At 41.3% G+C, this 27639-nt stretch overlaps 1 protein-coding gene across 12 annotated transcripts in view; it reads left to right on the top strand.

The window, feature by feature from the left end:
* TRRAP (transformation/transcription domain associated protein) overlaps nucleotides 1-27639 on the top strand; it is a 115475-nt gene that overhangs the window by 27996 nt on the left and 59840 nt on the right. For 6 of the 12 annotated variants that reach the window (XM_087816420.1, XM_087816421.1, XM_087816422.1 and 3 more), the window contains 16 exons: nucleotides 1375-1540; nucleotides 3858-4114; nucleotides 6140-6340; nucleotides 9340-9491; nucleotides 11093-11292; nucleotides 12580-12797; nucleotides 12927-13124; nucleotides 13734-13994; nucleotides 14359-14520; nucleotides 16674-16770; nucleotides 18312-18433; nucleotides 19600-19770; nucleotides 22470-22538; nucleotides 25756-25821; nucleotides 26741-26860; nucleotides 27317-27436. In XM_087816420.1, coding sequence (XP_087672546.1) covers nucleotides 1375-1540; nucleotides 3858-4114; nucleotides 6140-6340; nucleotides 9340-9491; nucleotides 11093-11292; nucleotides 12580-12797; nucleotides 12927-13124; nucleotides 13734-13994; nucleotides 14359-14520; nucleotides 16674-16770; nucleotides 18312-18433; nucleotides 19600-19770; nucleotides 22470-22538; nucleotides 25756-25821; nucleotides 26741-26860; nucleotides 27317-27436 — 2580 coding nt within the window. Of the gene's footprint in view, nucleotides 1-1374; nucleotides 1541-3857; nucleotides 4115-6139; nucleotides 6341-9339; nucleotides 9492-11092; nucleotides 11293-12579; nucleotides 12798-12926; nucleotides 13125-13733; nucleotides 13995-14358; nucleotides 14521-16673; nucleotides 16771-18311; nucleotides 18434-19599; nucleotides 19771-22469; nucleotides 22539-24913; nucleotides 24968-25755; nucleotides 25822-26740; nucleotides 26861-27316; nucleotides 27437-27639 lie in introns of all 12 variants that reach the window. The other 6 variants (XM_087816430.1, XM_087816426.1, XM_087816428.1 and 3 more) reach the window with 2 other exon arrangements.

Genomic DNA, 27639 nt, shown 5'->3' with positions numbered 1-27639 from the left:
AAACATCCCTGAAAGGAATGCTTAAGTCAGTAATTCTGACTATTTTGTGTTCCTTCATAAGATGATTTTGGAGGAGTGTGTCTCCAACATTTTCATTGATGGCTAATCCTGTATAATTTGATCTCATCAGTTGTTCGAACCTAGAAAATGGGTAAAAACCTACTCATGTCACCCTTTAAAATTGGCAGATGGCAGAACAGAAACCTTGTAAACATTCCCTTCCATTTAGGGCAAAATTTTGATTCTATAGAAAGTCGAATATTACCACCAGTTGAGTCTGAAGAGAGATGTTTCACATGGGGAAAATTTGAACCTGTAGACAAGATCCATTTTTTTCTAGAGTAAAAGTATAGATAGTGATAAAAAGCAACAGTAGTCTGTGCTTTTATGTGGTGGTTGTCTTAGTCTTTTTCAGTTACATAGTAACCTCTTAACAACCTTAACATTATTTTTTGTGTGTCAGTATGAAAGAAAAATACTTGATTAAAAAAAAAAAAAGTAATTGTAATGTGTCCAAATAACTTGGTATCTTCAAATAATTCAGCTTGTGCCGACATTAGGTACAACTGTACAGAACGACAACAGAAACAAGCTGATGGGAAGATGTTCGAGAAAAATAGAGAACAAATTCATGGAACTTTCAGTCTAGAGAACGTATATGTAGTTGACTTACTCTGTAAAATAAATAGGTCATGCCATGTACAGTAAAAAGCTTGGAACCGTGTCAGTGACTGTACCAACAGTTTATAGTTCATGGTTCACTTTAAATACACCTGCAGAAAAAGTGTCATGTTAAATTTAATCTGTCACATGTCAAAACTAGGATTTAAAGTACAAGATAAAAACCTAGTTTGGCTTAAAATGTTAATTAAAGTTACTATAAGCTCATAAAGTACTTTTTTTATTAAAGAAATACCCATTTTTCAATCAAGTCTTCCAAAACCTTATCTTAAATGTCTTTTGAGGCTCTTCCAAACTTTACATGCTTGATAGGAAAGTTTAGTTCCTTTATGTTACTTGTTGCATTTAGATTGTTATAGGAAACGGACGTCTTTCATCTTGTTTGATGATTTAGTCTCACACAAGAGTGACAGTATTCATAAGAACTGCAGAAGTGACAGGAACCTATTAAATGCTTCTTTCACACCCAAACTTGTGGAAACCAACATATATTTTAAGAGAACAACAATTTGCCTCAGTTAATTTGAGTCAAATAAAAGTTGGAAAGTTCTAGTTTTGTTTTTCCTTTTGGAATAAGTTTATAAGAATTACCTTCCATTCCTGTGTGACTGCAGTGAATATTTAGCACACTGCGTGAGGGTGTGGACCCTCCGCACGTGGAGCCCACTAACCTGCCTTTTCTCTGCCCTGCAGCCCCACCTGCACAAGATTGTGAACAGCTCCATGGAGCTCGCACAGACTGCCAAAGAGCCCTATAACTACTTCCTGCTGCTTCGGGCCCTGTTCCGCTCTATTGGGGGTGGTAGCCATGATCTCCTGTATCAGGAATTTTTGCCTCTCCTTCCAAACCTCTTGCAAGGTCAGAGCAATGATTTTGGTTACCTTTTAGCCTCGTGTGTGTACCTGAGTCTGGCTGCCCTTGGTTGTTGGTGTTCATCCTCTGTATCCATTGAAAGTCATGGTGAGGGGATATATATGCATGTCCCCCACAGAGAGAGAAAGCCCCCCCCCAGTCCCTATGTTCCACTCTCTTTAAAGTCTGTGGGACTTTGAAAGGACCCCCTCATTCAGTCCTGGGCTTTTCCTTTATAGTCAGAGTTGAATGGGAGTTGGGAGGTTTTAGTTTCCTCATTTAGGACTTGGTTGTGCTTTTATAGCATTTGGTAAGCGAGTCTGGAAAGAAAGTTGTTTGTAGTGGTTTTGTAAGATCAGAAATCTCTAGATTTGAGAGAGAATCAGAACAAGAAGGGAAAAAGCAAGTTATAAAGCTGATTTGTAAGTTTATGTTTTTATTCAGTTGCTAATTTGCACAACCAGAATTCTATAATTTCTGTGTAATTAGGAATGCTTTTAAGATATAGAGCTAAAGGGGATCGATCTTGAGTCCATTCAGTGTTTATGGGTGTGAACTGATTAGAAATACTATCTTAGGAATTTGTAGTTTTGTTGTTTTAAAATTATCTATTTATTTGAGAGAGGGAGAGAGACAGACATCGATTTGTTGTTCCACTCATTTATGCATTGTCGGTTGATTCTTGTGTGTGCCCTGACTGGGAATTGAACCCACAACCTTGGCATATTGGGACAACGCTCTAACCAACTGAGCTACTTGGCCAGGGTGGAATTTGTGTTTTTGTAAGGCTGAGCTGGCATCTTGGCAAGGGATTAAATCTTCTGTATTTTCTTTGCAAATTCTTTAAAGAGAAGCCGTTTACAACATAGTATATCCAGAAGACAACTGGGAAATACGTATTTGGATATTGAATGTAACATGGTTGTAAGTTCACCAGGCAAGGTGCTTACCGTAATCAGGCTCCATTATTCATATTTAACCCCATCTTTCGGCAATTCTCAACCTGAGTCCTCTGCTCCCCTCAGTCTGATTTCTTCCTGCACACTCTGTGCTGTCCCCAAGCTCATCTCTCCCTACCCAGCTTTGTTCAAGCAGATGCTCTCCTGGAGATTTAGCCTTTCCTCCTTTTCATCCTGCTCCTCCTCCCTTAGGATGCCTTCCCCGTCAGCTCCTCTCTGGGCTCCGCTCAACCTACAGTACTTGGGATGCACCTTGTGTTGGGTCTGCTGTCCCATGCTTTCCTCTTTCTAGCTTGCCTCTAAGCGCTCTGAACCAGTCTTGACCTGACTTGTGTCAGTTAGGAAGGAGCTCGGTAAATACTTGGTTATCCTCATGAAGAGTGGGGAGCTTGGCTTTATAAGAAGGAGGCTCCTCTCTATAAAAAAACAAAGTGACCTGGCCTGTGTGGCTTAGTGGTTGAGCCTTGAACCAGGAGGTTGCAGTTCGATTCCCAGTCAGGGCACACACCCAGCTTTCAGGCTCTATCCCCAGAGAGGGGTGTGCAGGAGGCAGCTGATCAGTGACTCTCATCATTGATGTTTCTGTCTCTCTCCCCCCTCCCTTCCTCTCTCTGAAATCAGTAAAAACGTATTTAAGCCTGACCAGTGTGGCTCAGTGGTTGAGCAGTGACTTATAATCCAGGTGATTGGGGTTCGATTCCCAGTCAGGGCACATGCCTGGGTTTCGGGCTCATCCCCAGTAGGGGGCGTGCAGGAGGCAGCCGATCAATCACTCTCTTATCATTGACGTTTCTATCTCTCTCTCTCTCTCTCCTTTCCTCTCTCTGCAATCAATAAAGACATATTAAAAAAAAAGTATTTAAAAAAGAGTTTAAAACCAACCAATAAAAAAACCAAAAGTGACTGTTTGGAAAAATATTTATATTTTAGAGCATAAACATCAACTGGTCTACTGGAAACTTGAAAGACGATGTAAAATTGTAAACCTCAAACTTGAGATAAATGTCTCATATCATAAGTCTGTGTCTTTAGATTGGACTTACTAATAGTGTAACATTATTAAAAGGTTGATGTATAATATTAGCTATATTACAAGAGCATAATATTATAACTACAACTTAATATATAATAATTATATGCAGTCTGCTGTTGTCACTATGACTAGCACAGACAAAGGGGATCATGGATGCAGTTATAGAATAGGCTTAGCTAGTTAATATAGTAGCTTATAAAGCGTAAAAAACTCTTCCTATCATCACGTTGATGTATATAGTAAAAGGTGTGCCAGTTATTTTGTACAGTTAACTTTGGCCTGTGTTCGGAAGGTAACTTCTGTCTCTGACTGCCTCACACCCTGTTGTTAGGGCTGAACATGTTGCAGAGCGGCCTGCATAAGCAGCACATGAAGGATCTCTTCGTGGAGCTGTGTCTCACCGTGCCCGTGCGGCTGAGCTCTCTCTTGCCGTATCTGCCCATGTTAATGGATCCCTTGGTGTCTGCCCTCAATGGCTCTCAGACGTTGGTCAGCCAAGGCCTGCGGACTCTGGAGTTGTGTGTGGACAACCTGCAGCCCGATTTCCTGTATGACCACATTCAGCCAGTACGAGCAGAGCTCATGCAGGTAAGTCTGGTTCTCCTAAGCACCAGCAGAGGGCGTTAGGTGCTCATGTATCTCGTTCATAACAGGATTTTAGGCAAGTGGTTTCCGGCAGTGCCGGGCCACCGTTGAGCTCTCCGTGCTCAGGGGTGGACTGTCTGGAGGATGCAGTGGTGAAGCTTTCAACTTACTTTTTGCACCTTCTGGCTTATGAAAAGATGTAAAGAAATACTGTCAGTATTGCGTGAATATTTGTTTCTCAGTACTGCCCCCGTTTTTGGAGGCTTTACAGGTGTTATTTTCTCATTTAGTTGATGACTTACAAAGGCAGGGGTTATGGCCACGGTTGCTTCCAGGAGATCCTTTCTTTGTTCATAAAAGGTCTTGAGCTACGCAGTAAAGAGATGCAGATTCCTAAGGGAAGGCATAGCTGTCTGCAAATATTTTTATGTGTAGATATTTTTTAAACACTTAAAAAAGGAGAGAGAGAGAGAAACAGAAACGTCAGTCAGTTGCCTCATGCACATGCCCTGACTGGGATCAAACCTGCAACCTGGGTATGTGCCCTGACCAGGAATCGAACCTTGCAAACGTTTGGTGTATGGAACAACACTCCAGCCAACTGAGCCACAACGCCAGGCAGCACTGTATAACTTTTGTTCATTAGAATTCATATGTCATATCAGGTTTTTCCATTTTGTTTTGTTGCTGTTATTGACTTGTAATGCGGTTGGTAATTGTTAGAGGTTTAGGCTCCCTGTTAATCATGTGGGCCCAATTAGCATACAGTATCTGACCCCAAGCTGGGATCAGAGTTCTGACAGCTTTATATGATGGGGACTCAGTAACTCCTAAAGGACAGAAGTCTTTGGACAGAGTAGATTAGAGATGGCAACTTGGAAGAATTGACCCAGGTGTGGGTGAGCACCGTGTGAGAGGAGGAGGCAGGGAGGGGTTCTCTGGCCTCTTGCAGTTCTCTGAGGCAGACAGCTCTAGGGAGAGACAGGGTCCAGTCTGCTTTTGGAGGCACAGTAACCCACCCACTAGACAGGTGGGATAAGCCGCCTCACTTTAGCCCCATCAACCAGCTAAGTCTACATGAGCATCGGGAGATCAGAAGCTCTCGTTCCCACTGCCTGCGCCTCCTGGGGAGTCAAGCAGAGGTCACTTCAGAAGATATGTGAGGATTGGGTGGGCCAGGTAGAGGGGTTAAAGGTGAGGGGACTTAGACAACACTTCTTAGCAATCATTAAGGCGAAGCCTCTTTGGACCTACAGGAACATAAGAGAAACTGGAATTTTGCTCTAGAGGAAAGTACCCAGATTTTCTGTTGATTATTGCTGGACACTAATGTTGGGCATTGCTTCAGAAGGTGATTTAAGACATAGACTTTAATAATGAGCTTTTGTAATTTTCAATACAATAATTTAGCTGGGAAAATTGACAGTTTTTTGAAACAGTTGAGTGTGTGTGTTTCATTTACTAATTGTAAGTACAAGGTACATGTTATCTATTCCTATAATGGCAGGTCCTAGCAGGATCCACAATTCCTCCCTTTGCCATCCTTCCTAATGTGGGGTTTGAAATGTATGAGATAATTTATATATCATGTTTTGAAGTTATAAAACCTAATAATAGAAATAAAAACCTGAGAACTTACCATCTAACCCCAGGATGAGAATTTACCAGTAAATCGCATTTCCCCCTGTGCTCCTCCCAGTCCCATTTTGTAAAGATGCCTAAACTACGTATTGCTTAGTTTTCTTGCTTTTGAGCTCTGCAGTATTTACTGTATGCTACTGCTTGTGTTTCGGAAGCATGGAAGAATGTTCATATTTACATACGTGATTTTGTAAAGACAAACATTCTCTGGGAGAATACACAAGATCAATAGCCGTGGTTCCCCCAAGAAGGGGAATGTGTGTGGGGGAAAGAGGTGTAAGGAAGACATTTTGCTGTAGAGTCTTTTATAACTTCTGGATTTTGATTTGTGAACCATGTGAATGCCTTACCTTGAAAGGAATTTAATGAAAGCATGTTGATTTCTAGGCTTTATGGCGCACTCTACGCAATCCTGCTGATAGCATTTCTCACGTGGCCTATCGTGTACTTGGTAAATTTGGTGGCAGTAACAGGAAGATGTTAAAGGAATCCCAGAAGCTGCACTATGTTTTGACTGAAGTTCAAGGCCCCAGTATTACAGTGGAGTTTTCCGATTGTAAAGCATCTCTTCAGCTCCCAATGGAGAAGGTAAATTTGGAGGTCTCTGGGAACTGCTTAAAGATACTATAAGTTTCATTTTAAGAATTTCTATTTGAAAATATGTGAATAAAACATGTCCTTTTTTGGGAGGGAATTTCTAACTCAAAGTAGAATGAGATTTATTTGGAGACCACCTTGGTAGGTGAGGGAGCTTTCGTACCAATGGGAGGGGTGTTGCCCCTGAGGCTTTGGACCCTTGAGCAGTTCCATCTTTTCTGAGGGACCAGAAGGTGACACCCTGCCTACCTGGCCCTGGAACTTAGTCTGTTTTGATGCCTAATGGGCTTTACCTCAAATGTCATTTAGAACCCATGCTAATTGCAATCTTGTCTCTCATCCCGGTCACTCCAGAGCACCTAGTTTTCTCCTATCCTCTATCCAAACAGCTCCTGCTGTCTTTCCTGGCTCCTTAGTCAATTGTGAGCAGCTCTCTGGTTTCTCTCTACGTACCCTCTAGAACACTTTTCATTGCATAAAAAATGAACAAACCGTGTCCCCAATGTCTTGCAGAGTGCTCCATTGAGCTACTTTGGCTTTATCCTCGTTGAAGACTGTTCCCCCTTCACCTCATTGAGCCTCCTAGTCCTTTGTTACACACATTTTATTCTATTTAATTGTAATCTACATTGTTGCATTTGAATTTTCCTCTTTATTGTATGACCAGCCTTTTTTCCACCTTGTATTATATATAGACTTTGTGGCTATGTCTTTTCATAACTTTAAAAAAAAAAATATCTTTATTGATTTCAGCGAGAGGAAGGGAGAGGGGGAGAGAAAGAAATATCAATGACGAGAGAGTCATTGATCGGCTGCCTCCTGCACGCCCCCTGCTGGGCATCAAGCCCACAACCCAGGCATGTGTCCTGACCGGGAATCGAACCACGATCTCCTGGATCCTAGGCCGATGCTCAACTGCTGATCCACGCCCGGCCAGGCTCTATTCATAACATTTATCTAGCATTTTAAAAAGTGCATTAGAGTAGACTTTTATGTATATTTGAGCAACTCAGCCATTTCATTAAGCCCATGTCAGCTGGGATTCCTGAGCTCCTTGCAAATCTGGCCTTAAACCATCGTTTGATGGCCCTGGATAACTCAAAGCCTTCCCTTTGCTTAGGCTAACTCTGATCTATCCAGTTGCTTCATATTGTACAACTTGGCATGGTTACCTGTCTGGAAAAGAATTCACCCACATTTTGTTTTTTTTTTTTGGTTAAATTTATCAGGATAACATTGGTTAATCATATTATAGAAATTTCAGGTGTGCAACTTTACAATATGACCTCTGTAAACTCTATTGTGTGCTCACAACCCGAAGTCTAATCTTTCATCACCGTATACTTGACCCCTTTACCCTTTCGGTTCTTCCCCCACTTCCTCCCCCGCTGGTAACCAGCATTCTGTTGTCTGTATCCATGGGGTTTTTTGTTTGTTTTGTTTGTTTGTTGCTTTTTGTTTTCTGTCCCATGTATGAGTGAAATCATGTCCTTTTGTATTTTGACTTATTTTACTTAGCTTAATACTCTCAAGATCCATCTATGTTGTTGCAAATTGCAGTATTTCACCAGCTAGGATGGGAGAAACCAGGTATTGAGGATAGGCTTCCACAGTCTTCCTGGACCATGTGGAAACTTCATGGTGCTTGTGGAGCTCCTTTCCCAGCAGGCAGCATCCTCAGCTGTGGCACACCTCAGTGAGCTGAAGGAGTCGACTAGGCAATGGGAATGAGCAACGAGGCCAAGCCCAGTGCCAGTGAATTTCCATTAAAACAATCCTGTTTTTGGCATACTTTACAGTCCTTTATGTTTTTTGGTGGGTAATTGGCTTATAGCTTACGTTGATTCTTAAAAATAAGATTTCTAAAATTGTTCTCACATGATTTATTACCTATTAATGACCAGATTAGAGGCAGTAGGAGAAAGGAGAGTTCTGCAGTGCCCCAGGAGACTCAGATGCACCGCTGGGTGGTGTGTGGCCATGTGTGCTTTGGCGCCTGGCTCGGTCTGGAGGGCAGGGCTCCGTCCCTGTCGGCTCCTTCTCTGGCTCCTCACACAGAGCCTGGATAAATCTGTACTCTTTGCTGTAGATTAGTTCTTTGATATGTATGTACATAATTATCATTAAGTTGTTATCTTGGCTGTTAAAGGTCTCCTATTATTTTTGTGTGTGATTGTGCCTCTCCTGCCATCCTGGTCAAATTTGTTGAAACGGAAAGGTTGAAGGTGAGTGAGTGCAGCTATACAGGGTTCTTCTTTTTTAAAAATAGACTTCATTTTTTAGAGCAGTTTTAGCTTCAGAGCAAAATTGAGCAGAAAGTTCATTGTTCACATATCCCCCCCTCCAGCACAACTTCCTATAATTTAATTTTTAACAATGCCCATGTTTAACCATAGGGCCACACATGTCAATGTAAGAAACAGTGAAACCTTTAAAAGAAGTTTCGTGAGTTTATTTGAGCCAAATTGTCAACAATTGCTGGGAAGCAAAATCTCAACACATTGAGAAAAAATGCTCCAACTTTTTTTTCTTTTAAAGATGAATTTAGTGAAAGCTTAGGAAAGTTGTCTTTTAATTTTGAACTTAGACACTGGAAAGTCTGTGGTCTGCACAAAGTTCCTTATTTTCTTGAGGACCTTGATAAATGTGTAGATGACTCGGTATCTAGTTTAATCCAACAAACCCACCACAAGGGCTCTTCTGAGCTCACTTAATTTTTGGAACCTCCCATTGGCTGTTCAAGCACAAAATTAGTAAACTTCATTTTACATTTTAATTTGAATGGTGCAGATCCTTATTCATGGTACTTCCATTGCCTTCTCCGGAGCTTTTACTTGGTGAGTACCTGCTACCCTGTGTAGGCCCACTGTGCTCACTTCGAGGGAAAATATGCATTGAGATTCCTTTGGGTGTTGCAGATACTTTCAGTGAAAGCCTTTCAAAGTCATGTAATTCATGACTATAGTTGTTGTGTTTCTTTGTCGTTGTAGGCCATTGAAACTGCTCTGGACTGCCTGAAAAGTGCCAATACTGAGCCCTACTACCGGAGGCAAGCGTGGGAGGTGATCAAGTGCTTCCTGGTGGCAATGATGAGCCTAGAGGACAATAAACATGCTCTCTACCAGCTCCTTGCACATCCTAAGTATGTTGGTGATTTAATTCTCTGCAATTGGGTATCTCTTGCCTTAGGAATGAGGGATGGAGAAGACCACCAAGATTTCTTAGTGTTATGAGCATGTTCCTTCTAGTTAGGAAAACATGTTATTTGCCTAGTAATGCTTCTGTTGGCTTTTAGAGAAAATAGGACAACTTGGGTGCTTGAGTATTAGAATTTACCTCAGTTGTCGCCTGTCTTTACGATTGCTTCCTCATGGAAGTTTCAAGAACCAAGGGTCATACTCCGTCCTCTCCTCTCTGCTCACCATTATAGTCACAGTGCCTGTCATGTGATGCGTACTCAGTGGGTCTTTTGCTTTTCCAGTCCATAGCAATATTTTCCTTCTCCAAGCACTTGTCATGTGATATTTGTATTTTGCTCCTATAATTTAGGTTGCGGTCAGTGGTTGCCCTGGGGGTGGGAGAGGGATTGACTTTTCGGGGTGACATGTTTTAAAATTGGATAGTGGATGGTTGTACAACTGTAGGGATTTAAAACTCATTGACCCATATAATTAAATGAATTCTGCAGTATATAAATTATACCTCATGAAAGTTGCTAAAAATCATAATAGAAAAGAACAAATGTCAAATTGAGCTAAATACTTGTTTTAAAAATGAGAAAAAGTATGACAAAGTAAACAAAATAGAAAAGGATGAGAAGAAATGAGCAAGAGATGAAAACACGGTAGACAGGTTCCGTAAATGCAGAGGCCGATTCCTGCTGGGTAAGGAGAGCAAAGTTTCCTTCCTTCCTAAGCATGAAGGAGAGGGGCACAGGTAGCCAGTGTCAGAAGTAAAAAGCCCGTGGCATTCCAGAAGGTTTTGATATTAAGCAGTTAGGAGCAACCACTTTGCTTGATAAAATTTTAAATTTCAACAAAATAGATGAATTTGTAGAAAAAAAGTTAATTGGCCTTTAAAAATCTTTAATGACATTGACGCTTTTGGAAAATACAGACCAGTTACTTTATAGAATATCTCCAGTGTGGGCTTGTCTGTGTCGTCACGATTCGATTCAGACTGTGCATGTCTGCTGGAAGGCCCTCCCCAGGAGCGTTCTTCCCACGGCCCCCTCGGGCTGGTTGATGTTGGCTTCTCCCACTGGTGAGAGTGTCGTCAGCCCTGTCTCCACTGTCAGGCTGTTATTTGTACGACTTGTAGTTCATAAGTAATTAGTAGGAGATAGTTTGAGACAATGTAAATATCCTGTCTGTCTTCAGTTTTATCTGCTGTTTATAATGTTTATTGATGGTGCTTTCCTGATTGAAGTATTGGTATGATTAAAAAATGGTGGCTCTCTTTCTTTTTAACAACTTCATTGAGGTATACTTTATATATCCAAAATTCATCGACTTTAAGTGTTTCAATGTAATGATCTTTAATAGAGTGTTGCAAATATATCTCAGATTTAGAACATTTTCGTAACCCCAGTAAGATCCCTCCATGCCCATTTAGAGTTAAGCCCCATTCCCAGCCCCAGGCAACCATTAGTCTAGTTCCTGTCTCCCTAAATCTGCCCTTTCTGGACACCATACAGATGGAACCATACAGTATTGTGATGGTGGATTTAATTTTGTCTTCCAGTTTTACAGAAAAGACCATACCTAATGTCATCATATCACATCGCTACAAAGCACAAGACACTCCAGCTCGGAAGACATTTGAGCAGGCTCTGACCGGGGCATTCATGTCTGCTGTCATTAAAGATCTTCGGCCCAGCGCCCTGCCCTTTGTGGCCAGCCTGATCCGCCACTACACAATGGTGGCAGTTGCCCAGCAGTGTGGTGAGTGGGGCAGAGGAACTGGTTATTTGACTTCATTAGGTCAAAAACTTGGTCAGGACATGGTGGTGGTTCAGAGAAGCTGAGTTTGGCTGATTTTTGGCCTTTGTTTTCTAATTTTCCACTTACTTACATTGAAAAAGATCATTGGCATTTCAGCAATGGAGGCTGTATTAATGTGAAAATTTTTTCCAAGGATTAGCTATAAAATACACTCAATATTTTGGCCCTTTGTTTTTTATGAAAAATGGGGGATGAGTAGTCTTAGATGCGTGAAACAGAGATAGTTTGCAGTCACACTCATTGCTGATCTTCCTCCATGGCATTTTCCAGCGCCACCTCTCTTCAGCCAGCTCCTTGGTTTCCCTTGCAGTACTCATCTCTGCTCCTGCCTTTTCTCTTGCCTGGACTGGCTGCTTGCTTGTGCTGCAGGGGTTCTCAGGCTCTGGGTGTGAAGGACCGATTTTGTTTCCTTGGTTTTATTTTTAAGCCATTGCAGACTGGTGCTTTGGTAAAAGACAGTAAGACTGTCACGGCACTGCCTAGTGCTATGTAAGTTTCCGAACACTTACTCCCAATTTTTGTAACTTCCCAGACCAGTGGACACACTTGAGTAGCACTGCTCTAGTTTGTAGCCTCAGAGCCCCTCACCCTGGGGAACGATGAGTGGCTTTCTCTCAGCACTGCAGAACATGTAGAACTTTCCTCCTGTCAACTCTTCTTGGCCTGAACAGTTACTACTATATAATTTAGCACTTCGATTGTTTCTCAGTGTTTCCTCTGCTTTCCAGCAGACCTGTAAGCTTCTTATTAATTCCCAGCTTTCTGGTACTGGGTACCTGTGAGGCATTAATTAATAGTAGCTGGCAGATTGTTCTCTGCATGTGCGTTGGGTGTCATAGCTGGATGCGATTGCTTTTGATTGTTATTTGTATGTCAGGAATGTCCAGAGGGTCACCCATAGTCATTCCCATGCTCTGCTCCTTGGCCTGTTTAATGACTTTTTAAAAAGAAGGCACTGGATTGTGTTTCTCATTTTAAATTAGTACATTTTTGAGTTATGCTTGAGAAAATCTGAAAATAATACAGTGTATAATGGAAAACATTTAGAAAAATTACTTTAGTGCGAATCAGATTCCTTAGTTTATAAATAATTGCAGTTTAACAGAAGTTGGTCTAAAGTATTGAGTTCCTAACCACAAAGAAAAGAATGAGGTACTTGTGCAGCTCGAGGGACAAGAATGTTGGTGTGGGTACGCTCTCCTCTCTCATGCTCCCTGTGCTCTCCAGGTCCTTTCTTGCTGCCTTGCTACCAGGTGGGCAGCCAGCCCAGCACAGCCATGTTTCACAGTGAGGAAAATGGGTCGAAAGGAATGGATCCCTTGGTTCTCATTGACGCCATAGCTATTTGTATGGCATATGAAGAAAAGGAACTTTGCAAGATCGGGGAGGTGGCTCTTGCTGTGATATTTGATGTTGCAAGTATCATCCTGGGCTCAAAGGAGAGGGTAAGGATGGATTGAGGACTGTCTTTTATTTGGGGGGTGTTTGTGCCTGAGGGTAGTCAGTCATTCTAGAAACTGCTAGTTTAAGAACTGCAGTAACACATTAAGGTTTGTGTGTGTTTTTCTCTCCAGGCATGCCAGCTGCCTCTGTTTTCTTACATTGTGGAACGCTTGTGTGCGTGTTGTTATGAGCAGGCCTGGTATGCAAAGCTGGGGGGTGTGGTGTCCATTAAATTTCTCATGGAGCGGCTGCCTCTTACTTGGGTTCTCCAGAACCAGCAGACATTCCTCAAAGCACTTCTCTTTGTCATGATGGACTTAACTGGAGAGGTAAGTGATGGGTGGCTCCAAACCTAACCAAGCTGTCTCAAGAAGCTGATTTGCCTGGAGAATAGTTAGCATGAGTCAGTTCTGCAAATTTGCTCTTCTAAAAAGCTTAGGTTTCATAACATTATCTTTAATAAAAAGGACATGTCAGAACACCTCTAAGCTTTCTCTGGTTATCACATACCTATCTGCCCTCATAAGGAACAGTCAGAAGCCAGAGTACTTACCACAGTACATCTGTGGCCTGTGAAGGAAGCACTATCCCCAGTCTTGCCCTGGGACTCAATAGTGCACATGCTCCAAACGTTTCTACAGAAGCTGCGTTCTTTATGGACCTATATGCAGATGTCACTCAAACAGCTTATCTGGTAAATATAAAGATCACGGCTGCATCCACATTTTCTTTTCTGAATGACAAACAGGAATTATCTGTAAGGTGATTTAGCTACTAAGTACCTAATGAAGATTATGAAGTAGTCTTATTAAATTAGCTGGCACGAGGGGCGTGAACCCCCCTAGAGACAGTGTTTATGGCAGGCAGGTTGGACAGGAGATGTGGGTGCCCTGGGCAGCAGCATTTCCTTTTTGATCTGAGGAGTCCCTGGCCTGCAGGTTTCCAATGGCGCAGTTGCCATGGCCAAAACCACCCTGGAGCAGCTTCTGATGAGGTGTGCGACACCTTTAAAAGACGAGGAGAGAGCAGAAGAGATTGTGGCAGCTCAGGAAAAGTCTTTTCACCATGTAACACATGACTTGGTTCGAGAAGTCACCTCTCCAAATTCCACTGTGAGAAAACAGGCTATGCATTCACTGCAAGTTTTGGCCCAGGTTACCGGGAAAAGTGTGACGGTGATAATGGAACCCCATAAAGAGGTGAGATTTCTATGACCGGAACTAGGGTAACTTGAGCAAAACTTTTGAGACTCTCTCCCCTTCAAATCTGAGATGTAGAGGATACATAACTTATAATTTTTTGTTGGTAATTGACAGTGTCAAGAGAATAGAAGGCTGGTTTCCTGGGTCAGTAGAGCACAATCTGGTAGTTTTGTTTTTGTTTTAAGAGAGGTTACTCTGAAGCCTCATGAAACGTATCCTCTGTCACCTTACTAAAAGACGTCTGTAATAACCGTTCATCTCATGGTTTTCAAATTGGTAATTGTTTTAGAATATTGTGATGAGAAGTATTTGCTTTTTGAGGGGCAGGTGGTTAGTCGTGCTTCCTCCTTGCCTGTCCTAGGTGCTCCAGGATATGGTCCCACCTAAGAAGCATTTGCTCAGACACCAGCCTGCCAATGCCCAGATTGGCCTGATGGAGGGGAACACGTTCTGTACCACATTGCAGCCCAGGCTCTTCACAATGGATCTTAACGTGGTGGAGCATAAGGTGTTCTACACAGAGGTAGGGGGGTGGTGGTACGCGTGGTGTGGATGGTGATGACTGTGTCTGGTAACCTGTCTTTGTGCATGAAGACTGGTCAGGCAGCATTCAGAGAAGGCCTGGGAGGTGACCACAGGCAACCAGCAATAGCCTGGCACAGCGCTCTGCACGGGTGTGTTACATATGGGATTGGGGTGAAGTTGGGCATGGTGACTGCAGATGTTCAACAAAATGTGAGTGTCTCCTGCGTTCTTTGAACTCCGTTAGCTCTCTAAGGGAAGCTTGCTCTTCAGGGCCTTCAGGCTATTATCTAGAGCTAAGACTGTACCATCTACTTTAGTCGCTGTCCCATCCGCTGGTGCCCAGAATAAGACGACACAGAACAAGTGCCAGTCTACTGAGTTTATTAATCACTTAAATGTGCCATGCACTGTTGAGAACATGAATGTGCTCTGTAGCTCTGACCTCTTATAGATGCAGAAACTGAGCTTGAAAGTTTGTTCTACACGTAAGTCCACAGCAGAGAAGCTATAGATCTTAGGTGGGAACCATGACTGTTATTTTAGGGCATGGGCCCTAATCACTGCCCTGTCCTGTTGGGTTCTCATGTTGTTTAGTGGACTTGCCACTTTGACTCAAGATAATGGGCAGAGGCAGATGACATCTGACAAGTAATTGTCACTGTAAACTTTCTAGTGTGTGGTGATATTAGTAATAAACAGAAATTAAACTTTAGATAGTCAAATTATAAGCATTAATTCTTAGAATATAGTAGTAGTCTGGTGACCAGTCCCAATTTGAAGTTTTTTAAGACATGACTCATAGTCCCACAGGCATTGTCAGAGTAAACAGAGGTAAAAGTCCTAAGGAAGCAAATTCGTCATGATGCACACTTAGTCTGAATTTCCAATTATGAAAACTTACCTCTTGATTTTTTTAAGTCCTGTGTGTGTTTGCTTGGACATAGGGTCATTTGATCATGTGGTCTAGCTTTGATCTTTCATACCTTATATAAAGGTATAAAGAGTCATCGCTCATAAAACTTGACTGAGGGTCCAGCAGAACCACCAGAAAGTGGGAGGACAGCTTCTCTGTGATTCTAGAGGCAGATGCATTTTAACCTGCATGGAAAATTCCTCACTAAGTTTCAGAGCAGAACCTGGTGGTGTTGAATGATGAATCTTGGGGAATGAAACTGGTTTTCTAAGTGTATATCAGTGTGCTTGCTGCAACAAAACATGAGGATCTTTTGAAAAATAGAGACTCTTGAGTCTTCTCTCCAGTGATTCAGGTTCAGTAGATTTTGGGTCAGACCTGGGAATCTATCTTCTTGAAAGCTTCCCAGGGGATTCTGGTAGGTGGGCAGGTTTGGAACTCTGGCTTATATTGTAGTTACCTATAGACATAGGCATTTATATCTGTGTGTGTGTGTACACACTTTTATATATAAGGGGAGTATGTGGTGACTCCCTAGGGGAGTGGGATAAGGGGTGGCTCGAAGTGCTTTTCACCGTGTATCCTTTTCTGCTGTTTCAAATTTTTTACTAGGTGGGAATCTTCAAGGAAAAAAAATGGTATAGTCTATACCATTTTTCGAAGATGTAAATAGAATGGGGAAATAATAAAACACTATATGTTGTATTTTAGATATTAGATATATAAGGATATACTGGTATGGTAAAATGTCAGAAGGATCTCCCCTGGAATCTCTGAGTTACAGTATCACCAGTCACTTTCAACTTCCTTATTTATGCTTTTCTGAACTTGCAAAGAAAAAGGGTGTTACCACTCAGATATTTGAATTACAATGCATACATTTGCTGAGCACTGGCTCAAGACATTGGGAAGCAGTTCTGAACAAGGAGGAGATGTACCTGCCATTGTGGAATTTGCAGTTAGATAAAGTAATTCTCTGTGTAAAGAAAAAACATTATGGTATCAGTGGGTGAGAAAGTGTGTAAGAATTTATTTTACTAATGAGGTTGACTGGGTTTCCTTTACAATAAGGAAGCTCAGTCACATTTGGTACTTAAATTCTTTAGGATTTGAGTTTAGTTTGTCAGTTGTTAATTGTATTGTGGGGCATGTGGCAGATTGCTGTGTTCTTTTATTTGCAAGGTTATTATGTCTTTACCGTAAGAGCAGGCTAAATAAAATTGCTTTATCTTCTGCAGCTTTTGAATTTGTGCGAGGCTGAAGATTCAGCTTTAACAAAGCTGCCCTGTTACAAAAGCCTTCCATCACTTGTGCCTTTGCGAATTGCAGCACTAAGTAAGTTCATATAAATCTGAAACAAGTTAACTGGGGACAAAAGTGAAAGGGGACAGTGGCCTTTTTTTGTTTATTTTTTTGGCTTTTTATGTTGTTTTTAAGGCAGGATAAAAAACTATATCAAACTAGATAATGAGATGTCAAGGGGTTATATAGATTGTTAGGGTTTAAATTATTTTTTACTCTGTATTAAACTGGATTTTACTCTATAATAAACTCTTTATAGTTATCATATGAATCTAATATTCTGGTTTAAGAGAGCTGTCATACCATTCATATATTGCCATTTCCATCCAACTCAGTATATAGTAAGATATACAACATTCTTTATAGACTTTGTAATGATTCAGAAGCCACTTGAGAATCCTACTGTTTTTAGATTTTCATGAATGTTAGTTACCAGTGTTTAGCAAAGTGTTTAGCTAAGTTTAGGAAAATACAGTATATCAGTACTCACCCTTGTGCTTAGAAACAGTTATTTCCCCCTTTTTTGTAAATAAATATGCAATACAAGTTTTTTGGTTTTTTAAAAAACGTATGTTTTTATTGATTTCAGAGAGAGGAAAGGAGAGGGAGAGAGATAGAAACATCAATGATGGGAGAGAATCAGCGATCGGCTGCCTCCACGCCCCCTACTGGGATCGAGCCTGCAACTTGGGCATGTGTCTTGACTGGGAATCGAACCATGACCTGTTTCTTGGATCGATGCTCAACCACTGAGCCACACTGGCTGGGCCTAATACACGTTTTTTTTAGTTGACTTTGTCTCTTCATTTGTTGATATTTATACCCTTAGTAAAATATTGTAAGACTCCTTGAATTAGCAGTAGAGGAGCTGAGACACAGAGATCATAATACCTGAGCATGGGGCTGGGGTGTTCAAGACACAGTAATCCAGAGTGAGGGAGGTGCAGAGCAGGGATGTTTGCCAGCTTCTCACTTCTTCTGTGGGGTTTTTTCCTTTGGGGTGCCCCTCATACATTCCTATTAGCAAACATGGTCATTCCTCTTACTAGGATGTTCTCCTAACAAACATAGGATTGAGGTGTGTCTCTTTCCTCAAAATATTTGTATTTTCAAAGCGTTTAACCTCTCCAGTTGGGAGGAGGCTGCCTGATTAGATATGAGTAGTGGAGAGGAGCCTGGCTGTGTGTGTCTGTTCTTTCATTACCGGAGTTCAAGGCCATGCCCTCTGTATGAATTCAGTATGCAGTTACCTGCATGTCAGCCATGCTCACTGTATATGAAGATGTTGTGGGGGCAGCAGTGTCAGTGAGGACCCCGTTTGTTCCCTCTTCAGCCCTTTTCCGTCCTGTCTGGACAGTGTAAGATTTGTCATGGCCTTCCTGGCAGGCTATTGACTTCACTCTTAGATAATGTGGGTAGGAGATCATGCGTTCTTTTGTCTTTCTTGAGGTCAGATACTAGGAAAGAGGTTTAGTCATGCATATTTTTTTTGTTGGTAAGAGCCTTTAGATTAGGAAATTGTTCCTGTATTTTTCAGGTTAATAATGAGATTGTATTGATTTCTCTTCCTAAAGATGCGCTTGCTGCCTGCAATTACCTTCCTCAGTCCAGAGAGAAGATCATTGCTGCACTCTTCAAAGCACTTAATTCCACAAATAGTGAGCTCCAGGAGGCTGGAGAAGCCTGTATGAGAAAGGTGAGAGAGAGAGAGAGAGAGAGGTGGGGGGTGGGGTGGGGTGGGGTGGGGGGTGTGTGTGTGTGTGTGTTCGTGTTCGTGTTCGTGTTCTGCCTTAGGAGAATTCACACACATCTATTTACCTTGTCTGTGTGCCTGGAAATCTGCCTGTTAATATCCACTGGATTGTAATAATGTCTCTGCTGGCTCCATAGTCATACGGAACCTTTTAAAATAGTGAATAGTAATGGGTAGTCAATATATATGTTTAATATATATATATGTGTGTGTGTGTGTGTATATATATATATATTTTTTGCCAGTCTGACAAAACATAGGTTTAATTTTGATTCATTCACACTTGATTCATTTATTCATAATAGGATGGCTGTTGTCATTTGTTAAAATCTTTATTGTTGAAAGTATTACAGGTGTTCCCCTTCCTTTTTTCCCCCCCAATTGACCCCCTCCACCCTGCATCCACCACACCCCCAGGCCTTCCCCATACTATTGTCTGTGTCCATGGGTTATGCTTTTATGCATATAAGTACTTTGATTAATCTCTCTCCCCCACCCCCGCCTTCCGTCTGAGATTTCTCAATCTTTCTCATGCTTTGATGTCTCTGGGTCTATTTTATTCATCAGTTTATTTTGTTCATTATAGCTCAAACATGAGTGAGATTATGTGATACTTGTCTTTCTCTGACTGGCTTATTTTGCTTAGCATAATACTCTCCAGGTCCATCCATGCTGTCCCAAAGGGTAAGAGATCTTTTTTTTTTTAACAGCTGCATAGTATTCCATGGTGTGAATGTCCCACAGCTTTTTTATCCACTCATCTACTAATGGGCACTTGGACTATTTCCAGATCTTAGCTATTGTAAATTGTGCTGCTATGAACATAGGGATACAGAAGTTCTTTCTGATTGGTGTTTTGGGTTTCTTAGATATATTCCTAGAAGTGGGATCACTGGGTCAAATGGCAGTTCCATTTTTAATTTTTTGAGGAAACTCCATACTGTTTTCCATAGTGGCTGCACAATCCTGTACTCCCACCAGCAGTTATTTTTAATATCTTATTTTCCCAAGGAATACAAAACTTGCTGCTAGAGTTACATATGAGTTCCATTCTGTTATGAAGTATAATCTGTTATCTGTTTTCATTTGTAACCTTTCTTTTAAAATAGTTTTTAGAAGGTGCTACCATAGAAGTAGATCAAATCCATACACATATGCGACCTTTGTTGATGATGCTGGGGGATTATCGAAGCTTGACGCTGAATGTTGTGAATCGTTTGACTTCGGTTACCAGGCTCTTCCCAAACTCCTTCAATGATAAATTTTGTGATCAGATGATGGTAAGGCAAATGCATGTAAACATACTCTGTAATAAACCTGGACATTTGAATTATTTTTTTAAATAAGTAATAATGTTGACATGGTTTAAAATTAAAAGGCTATGGAATGGTATGCTGCGAAAAGTCTCCTTCCAGGAGACATCCAGTGTTAAGTGTCCTCTGTGTCCTAGAGGTTTTTACATCTGTAATAGGGCATGTGTATATTCTTTTGTTTCCTACAAAAGGAAGCATAATACATACACAAGTCTTGCTTTTCTTACCTACCGCCCCACCATTTCATATCAGAACATACAGTGCTTCTTCTTTCTGTATTATGAGGACATTGTCCTTGGTTATGGGGATATGCCCTCATTTACGTAACCATTCCCTCTCTGACGACTGTCTACATTGTTCCCAGTCATTTGCTACTGCAGACGATGATGCAGTGAAAAACTTGTAAGAACTTGAGAAGTCCTTTGGGTTTTTAGACTTATCAAGGAAATAATGATGCAAATAAAATCTGTTTGGCAATGTTTAAATTTGAAGTGTAAACAGATGAAGGAGATTCAGCTATTAACTTTCTTATGTGTTTGATTTTACTTCTGGTAAATAGACACTTAGAAAAAAATTTGTCAGCTTATGATTTCATGAAATGTTATTGCAAACATGCATGTATTTTTTATAAGTAGCCTTTGGCCATGTAGATATTTTAAGATACTGGAGGTGGATTGTTTTTGGTTTTGTTTTGCTTTGATATACCTTACCCTCAACTGTAAACAGGAATGAGCAGATAGTTAGATTTAGATACAGATATAGTGTGTATGGAGTGTAGATATATGTGTATATGAAAACCACACAGGTTTTTACCTTACATACTAGTTTCTTTATAGACACCTAAAAGATGAACAACGACCCAGACATCTGACTGGGAACTGATAGTGTTATGATTAGCCCTAAAGATTGTGATACTCTAATAGAAGAGTGTAATTGGGAAGCAGTATTATATGGAAGTGAATTTTCCAAATTGAAAAACTTCCATTTAAGATTCCAAATATATGTAATGCACATACATACCTACCGATTTATACAAGTGTGGTTAAAGTAAGCGATTAATATCAGAGCACAAGTGTACATGTTATCTTACAGAATATTGCAACTATTGGTGCTTTCATAGATGAGATTTGTGCTTGCCTTCTCCATGTCCTAATGTTTTTATATTTGTCTCCTTTTTATGATTTGTCTCTTCCAACTCTTTCAGCTGGCATTTCTTGTAGTCTTTGCATGCCTGCCTGAAGCAACTTGTTGTTTTTCTTAACCACTAATCTAACCCTTCAGATCTGCTGTGAGCTGGGAATTCATTCAGATTCATTCAGTAAATGTTGTTATCCAGATCTTTTAATTTTTATTATATTTTTAAAGTTTTATCTTTATTGTTGAAAGTATTACAGATGTCTCCCCCCATTGATCCCCTCCACCCCACATCTACCCCCCGACAGGCCTTCCCAATACTGTTATCTGTGTCCATGGATTATGCATATATGCATGTAAGGTCTTTGAGCAGGTTTTTTTTCTTTCTCTGGCAATATAGACACTTTCTGAGTGGTTCACAATCCTCTAAAAGCAGAGAATGTTGATGTTCTTGGATAAAGAATGATTGAAGTTACTGTTTGTTCAGCCATTTTCATCTGGCACTGTCTTGCCTGAGTCTAGCTTGGGCCCGTGTTGATGGTGTTTTGTGTTTGTCGCTTGGGTCTTCCCGACATATCCCATGTCCACTGTGTTCTGCCAGGTGTGGTGGTCAAGGACACGTTTGCCCTTATTTAGTCATGTCCTTCAGAACTGTGCTCAGTCACTGAGCCCGTTTCCCTCATGATAAGCTTTTTTCCTTTTCTTTTTTTTTAAAAAATATATCTATTGATTTCAGAGAGAGGAAAGGAGAGGGAGAGAAAGATAGAAACATCAATGATGAGAGTCATTGATCTCGGCTGCCTCTTGCATGCCCCCAACTGGGGATGGAGCCCGCAACCCGGGCATGGTCCCTGACCGGGAATCAAACATCGATCGCCTGGATCCTAGGTCGGCGCTCAACCGCTGAGCCACGCCCCTATCCTCCCACAGCAGCCATCTTTCTGTTTCTGGCTTCAGGCCCTTTGTCCCTCCCCTTCTCTGCCTCGAGCGCTATTCCTTGTGCTTCTGGCACGTGTCCCTCAGATGGCCTGAACCTGCATCCGAGGCTCTTTCTCACATCTTACCATCTTTGTTCCGCGCAGCATGCTCCTGTGTGCTGTACCTTGCTTTCCCCACTGGAGCCCTAACTCCCCAGGGGCGGGTGATGTCGCTGTGCACCTCTCTGCCCCGTGGTGCTGGGCGCACCGCAGCGCTCAGTGAACAGCTGTGACGTCTAGCACTGGAGTCGAAAGATGGCAGCAGTAATGATGGACAGTGGTAAACGTCCTGATATCGGAATGGCAGGTTTCAGGGTGTTTTCTTTTGTAGCACGGTGGTTTCAGCCTTCTATTTATAGAACATAAACAAATGCCAATTATTCCCATCACTAGTTGGATGGTTGGGCTGTTTCAGTAACAGAAACACTGCCGTTCTCACTTTAATATGATGGAAATGAAAGATTACCTGTGTGTTGTAACCTAAAAGCAGCATTTTGGAATTGAAATGCTCCTGTTGTGAGGAAGGCATATCTAAGGATGTATTTTTTCCAACAGCAACATCTGCGAAAGTGGATGGAAGTGGTGGTCCTCACCCATAAAGGGGGCCAGAGGAGCGACGGAAACGTGAGTGACTTGTTTGTTTCTGGGAAGGGCCACCCTGCCGGGCACTGCCATTATCTGTTAATTAAAGTGTCGGTCAGAATCTAGCTTTATATTATAGTCCATTTAAATTGTTAAACATATTTTATTAGCATTACATTTTACAAAGTTTCTCTTTTAATTGTTGAAAACATTCTTTTTTGTGTTTCTTTAAAATCTCCCTTTGTTCACTTTAATATGACTTTTTGTTGATGAGAATTTTTGGAAGCTTGTAATGTTAGTATTTCAGTTTTGCTAGTTTTGCTTTAAAGTGTATAAAGTGTATTTTCTAGACGATTCTTGGCAGCTGCTGTTTGCACGGTGGTGCACCCCTCAGCTGTTCTCCATCGCTTTCTGTCATCATCACCTCATGAAACCAAGTAGTGACTTTAGGACTTAATAAAGCACTAAGGAGAATGTGATAAAACATTACATAAAAATAAAAGAATTTATGTTTTCTGGGTCTGAATCCCCCACCCCTGTTGTTTGGCAAAAGTCAAATGGCCAGTACTTCAAAACACATATTTAACTAAAACACTTTAGTTAAATCTTTTTGAGTATTCAGTATCAGTCATTAAAGATTTTGTCTCTTAAAAATGAATGGCTCTTGCTGTTTTGACTCTAATCTTAACCTGTACATGTTAATATTCTTTTAAACTATTTTTTAAGTTGGTGCTCGTCCTGTCAGTGAGGTTGCGTTCCCCTGCGTTTCTGTTTTGCCCGGTGCCTTTGTGTCCTGAGGAGGGAATTCTGTAGCTCTCAGAGGCGTAATGGCCTTTGCCCTCCTGTGCCTGTTTGTCGGATGCTGTGTTTCATCCCAGCTTGATTTTTTTTTTTTTGGCTTTATTATGCTTTGTTTTGACCATTCTGTGTCAAGTGTTTTATTTATGTAAGTCTTGTTTCTTGCTGCTTCTAAAGAGTGAACTAAGCAAAACTAAACCAGGTTTTTAAACTTTTTTAGGATTGGTACCATCCGCGACCTCTTTGAAGGTTTGTTACTTATATAAACAGGGAAAAAGTCAGGGAAACTTCGTGGGGGAGAGCAGAGTGTATTTTAAAAGCCTAAGCTCTTGGAAGTAGGTGCAAGTGCTCCTGTGCTTTTCCTCCCCATCTTTCATCTGTTAGGTATTTTTGCTCAATTTTATATTTGTTTTTACAGTAAGCTGTTAATTATCTGAAACACACAGCCATTTGAGAATAAACATTAAAAAACCTCGTGGGTAGATGAATGACTTACATTAGATCAAAAAGATTCCTTAAACTTTTACAGCAAGTTCCTTGGAAGGGTTGGGGGTGGGGGCAGTTGCGTAGGGGATGGAGTGGGGGTATCGGGAAATCCTTGAGCTCCTGCTCAGTGAAACATGCTGGTTGTCGGATGAGTGTATTCCCTGAGCTGCTTGGGAAAACCCAGCTGCGTGAGGTCTGAACCCAGGACAGCATGGCCATAGCTCATTACCTCAGTCCAGGGCCAAGCCTTGCCTTTTCTGCCCTTGAGCCCTGGTCCTTTTTGTGCATGCTGCCTAGGATTGGGAGTAAGTCTTGGAAAGCAGTTTGCTCCTATTTGGTCAAACCACCAAATAATATTGCCTTATTGAGAAACTATAACTGAAGACATGTTAAACAGTTGATTAAAAATAAAGCTCCTTTGTAATGTTGGGTACCCCCAAAGATCAGAGATTTGTACATCGTGTTTAGGAAGGCTTGCCTGTTTTGCATTGAACTTAGCAGGGCAGAACTCACGACCACCTGTTACACCAGGTCTGTACAAAACGCACGCACTCACGCATACACGCAGTGCACACACACGCATGCACCCAACGTGCATGCGTACATGCGCGGCTTTACTTGACAAGATTGCTGGGTATCCAGTCATAGCCTGTGGGTTCTCCTGGGTGTGGGGGCATCAGACATGCCTTAAGCCCCCTGGGACATTTTCAGAAGACTTTAGCTGGGAAAGAGGTTTTTAAAAATGTCTTAGCACTTCACAAAAGAGCTTGAATAGAATAGTTATTTATATATATTTGCATACAGTAAGGTCTTAGTTTCTCCCCTAGACAGGAATTTCAAAATTCCTGTGTTTTAAAAAATTTGATGTATGGAAGGAATACACTCTATTCGACACTATCTGAAGGGCTATTTTGACATCTGAAGGGTGGAAGGTGGTTTTTTTTGGTTGGTTGTTTTTTTTTTTTTGTTTTTTTTTTTTGCTGTTGAGCATTTACTAATTATTGTGTGCTTTCTGATAATTGTGTCTTTACTGTCTTGTTTACCCCAATAACCCTGACTGTGTATGAGTATATGGGAATTTTGAATGTAAATAACATAAATAGAAAAAAGATGATTTTCCTCCCCATCCTCAGGAAAGCATTTCAGAGTGCGGGAGATGTTCCTTGTCTCCATTCTGTCAGTTTGAGGTGAGAACAACCTATTAAAAGTCAGTTTATGACTTGCAATGTGAAGAACAGTTTATATTTTCTTTTCTTTTCTTTTCTTTATACCTTTTTGTTGCCTTTTTTCATGCTGTAATTTTTGTTTTGGTTCAGCCTGCCATGGAAGGGGTAGAGGTGAGAATTTCAGTGGAGGCGCAGGAGGGGGTCGTGGTCGTATTTGGTTTTGCTGTGACTTGTGGTTCTGTGGTGGACAGAGTGCGTTGTGCCTTTGAGTGCAGTGAGCCGTATTGTCTGTCTGTGGCAGAGTTGTATTAGTATCATTGCTGTGAATTGTCCGGGTGTCACGCATGTTTTCTTTTAGGATGTTTTAAACAAGATTCTAAGTTCTCTGGTTTTCTACATGTTAGAATATCAGCATCTCAATATTTAAGATTTTGTTGGATTTTGCTCTCATAGTTCATTTGAACTCATACATCTAACAACCTCTGGAGAGGAAACTCCTCAAAGCATATATTATACCTGGTAGAAATTGGGAGGAGTGGTATAGTTACACTGACGGACTGCCTTGAGTTTTAGAACCTCCTTGCTCCCCTGCACCTCCTGTTCACGCACACCGCACTGATGTAGTCACAATGCTGGGCTTCTCACAGTCAGACTGAGGTTTCCCTCTCCTGTAAAGTGGGGATGATGATATGCTATTCCTGTCCTCCAGTGGAATGCGAAGGCGGAAAGAAGTGGTTTTGCCACAGCGCTTTGAAAACAAAAAACTATAATGTAAAAGGACCACTACGAGAATGTTACTCTAATTTCAGGATAGAACTTGCTCTGTCCCAAGACTTGAAAAGACTGTCGGCAAGAACTCTAGAGATGATATGGAGGTGACAGTGAGCTGATTTTTTTCATTTCTTACCCATCTCACTGTTTTGTCTTTTGGTTTAAAGTATCTCAAATGCCATGGGACATGGGCCCTAATGCCTAGTGTTTCTCATCCCCATTTTACTGTGCTTAGAGCAATGGAAATCCTCTTGCACACCATTCAGGGTGGTGCATTAGGGAATCTTCCCTTCTCTACGGTCATGGGGAATTCCCTTGAATTGCAGACACAAAACTGGGGAAACTGAAACTGAGAACGGAAAGTTGGATTAATGCTCAGCAATTGGCCACTGAGCTGTTAGCATATTAAAAAAGTTCTTGGTTTTCCACATTTTTCAATGATTCAGTAAAAGCAGTTGTCAGCTTTATTTTTAGGCCTGGTTGACAAATAATTAGTACCATGGTCAGTCATTTGTTTACATTGATATTTAATTTCCAGGGTAATACTTAAGTATTTTTTGAGGACTTTGTGCTAAGTTCTGAGGGCAAAATAAGTCTTTGCTTTCAGACCTTAGTACATTGGGAAGACCCCATGATGTCCCAGAAAACTGAGGGAATCCTAACACTCTCACAACCACAGGCATGGTCGTCATACCCTCCTCTGTGAGGGGCTAGCCTGGGCAACTGTCAGGTCACTTACAACACTTGTCAGTGCGTGAGAAGGCAAACACGGCACAATCACGTCAGGTGTAGTCAGTTCCCCCTCTCCTCCAGATGACATCTGAAGGCCAAGGGCAGTTAGTTTGCTTAGGCTACAGCTATAATGTGGGATTGGTAAGTTGTGCTTTTTATACGTTAATTCTTTGCTTCTGGTGGCTAGCCTTGCGAATGCAACTAGACCATAGTAGGGTCTGTAGTAATGTTGATATCTCTAGCTAGTGAAATTAATTGGCCTATTTTGTAATTTCTGGTTTTCTTTATTAGGAAATGAAAATTTGTTCAGCAATTATAAACCTTTTTCATCTGATCCCAGCTGCACCTCAAACTCTGGTCAAGCCTTTGTTAGAGGTTGTGATGAAAACAGAACGGGCTATGTTGATTGAGGTAACAGTCAAACATAGGATTAACTCTGATTCTTCCTTTATCTGTTGCTTATAATATTTTCACTTTGTTATATTTTAGATGGATTACTCTATAACAGTATAAAGATGTTAGATATTACTATTTGCTTATGGTTGTTAGCACAGAAGCAGTTACAAGGGGGAGAAATGTATGCCCCCGGCCCTGGTCGGGTAGCTCAGTTGGTTAGAGCATCATCGCAATATGCCAGGGTTTTGGGTGCAATCCCTAGTCAGGGCACATAAAAGAATCAACCAATGAATGCATGAATGAGTGGAACAACAAATCGATGAAATCGATGTTTCTTTTTTGCTCTCTCTTTCTCTCTCTCTAAGTCAGTAAAAAAAAAAAAAAAGAAAGAAATATATATTCCTACCCTGTTAGGCTGGTAGACCAAGAAAAGCCTCAAGCCCTGAGATGTTTCCATCATGTGTTTTCTAGGCTGGCAGTCCCTTCAGAGAGCCTCTAATCAAGTTTCTGACTCGGCACCCATCCCAGACGGTGGAGCTATTCATGATGGAGGCAACATTGAATGATCCTCAGTGGAGCAGAATGTTTATGGTAACAGCACGAGGAGCCGGAATTGGGTGTCCCTGAACCTTTGTGTCAGCCAGTATGCTCTTAGGATCTGAAATTCATATCTCACTGTTCAGTGTTAGGCTCTCTTTTTCTCTTAATATATTTGAATATTAGAAAAATTGTTGTGTATATAAAGACTTCAAAGTCCAGGAATTCCTCTCTGTAGATTTTGGTGGTGGTAGCAA

This window comes from Miniopterus natalensis, chromosome 4 (assembly GCF_054644295.1).
Source record: "Miniopterus natalensis isolate mMinNat1 chromosome 4, mMinNat1.hap1, whole genome shotgun sequence".
NCBI lineage: Eukaryota > Metazoa > Chordata > Mammalia > Chiroptera > Miniopteridae > Miniopterus > Miniopterus natalensis.
The sequence above is the reverse complement of the archived record's forward strand: the minus strand, read 5'-3'. Positions and strand labels throughout refer to the sequence as shown.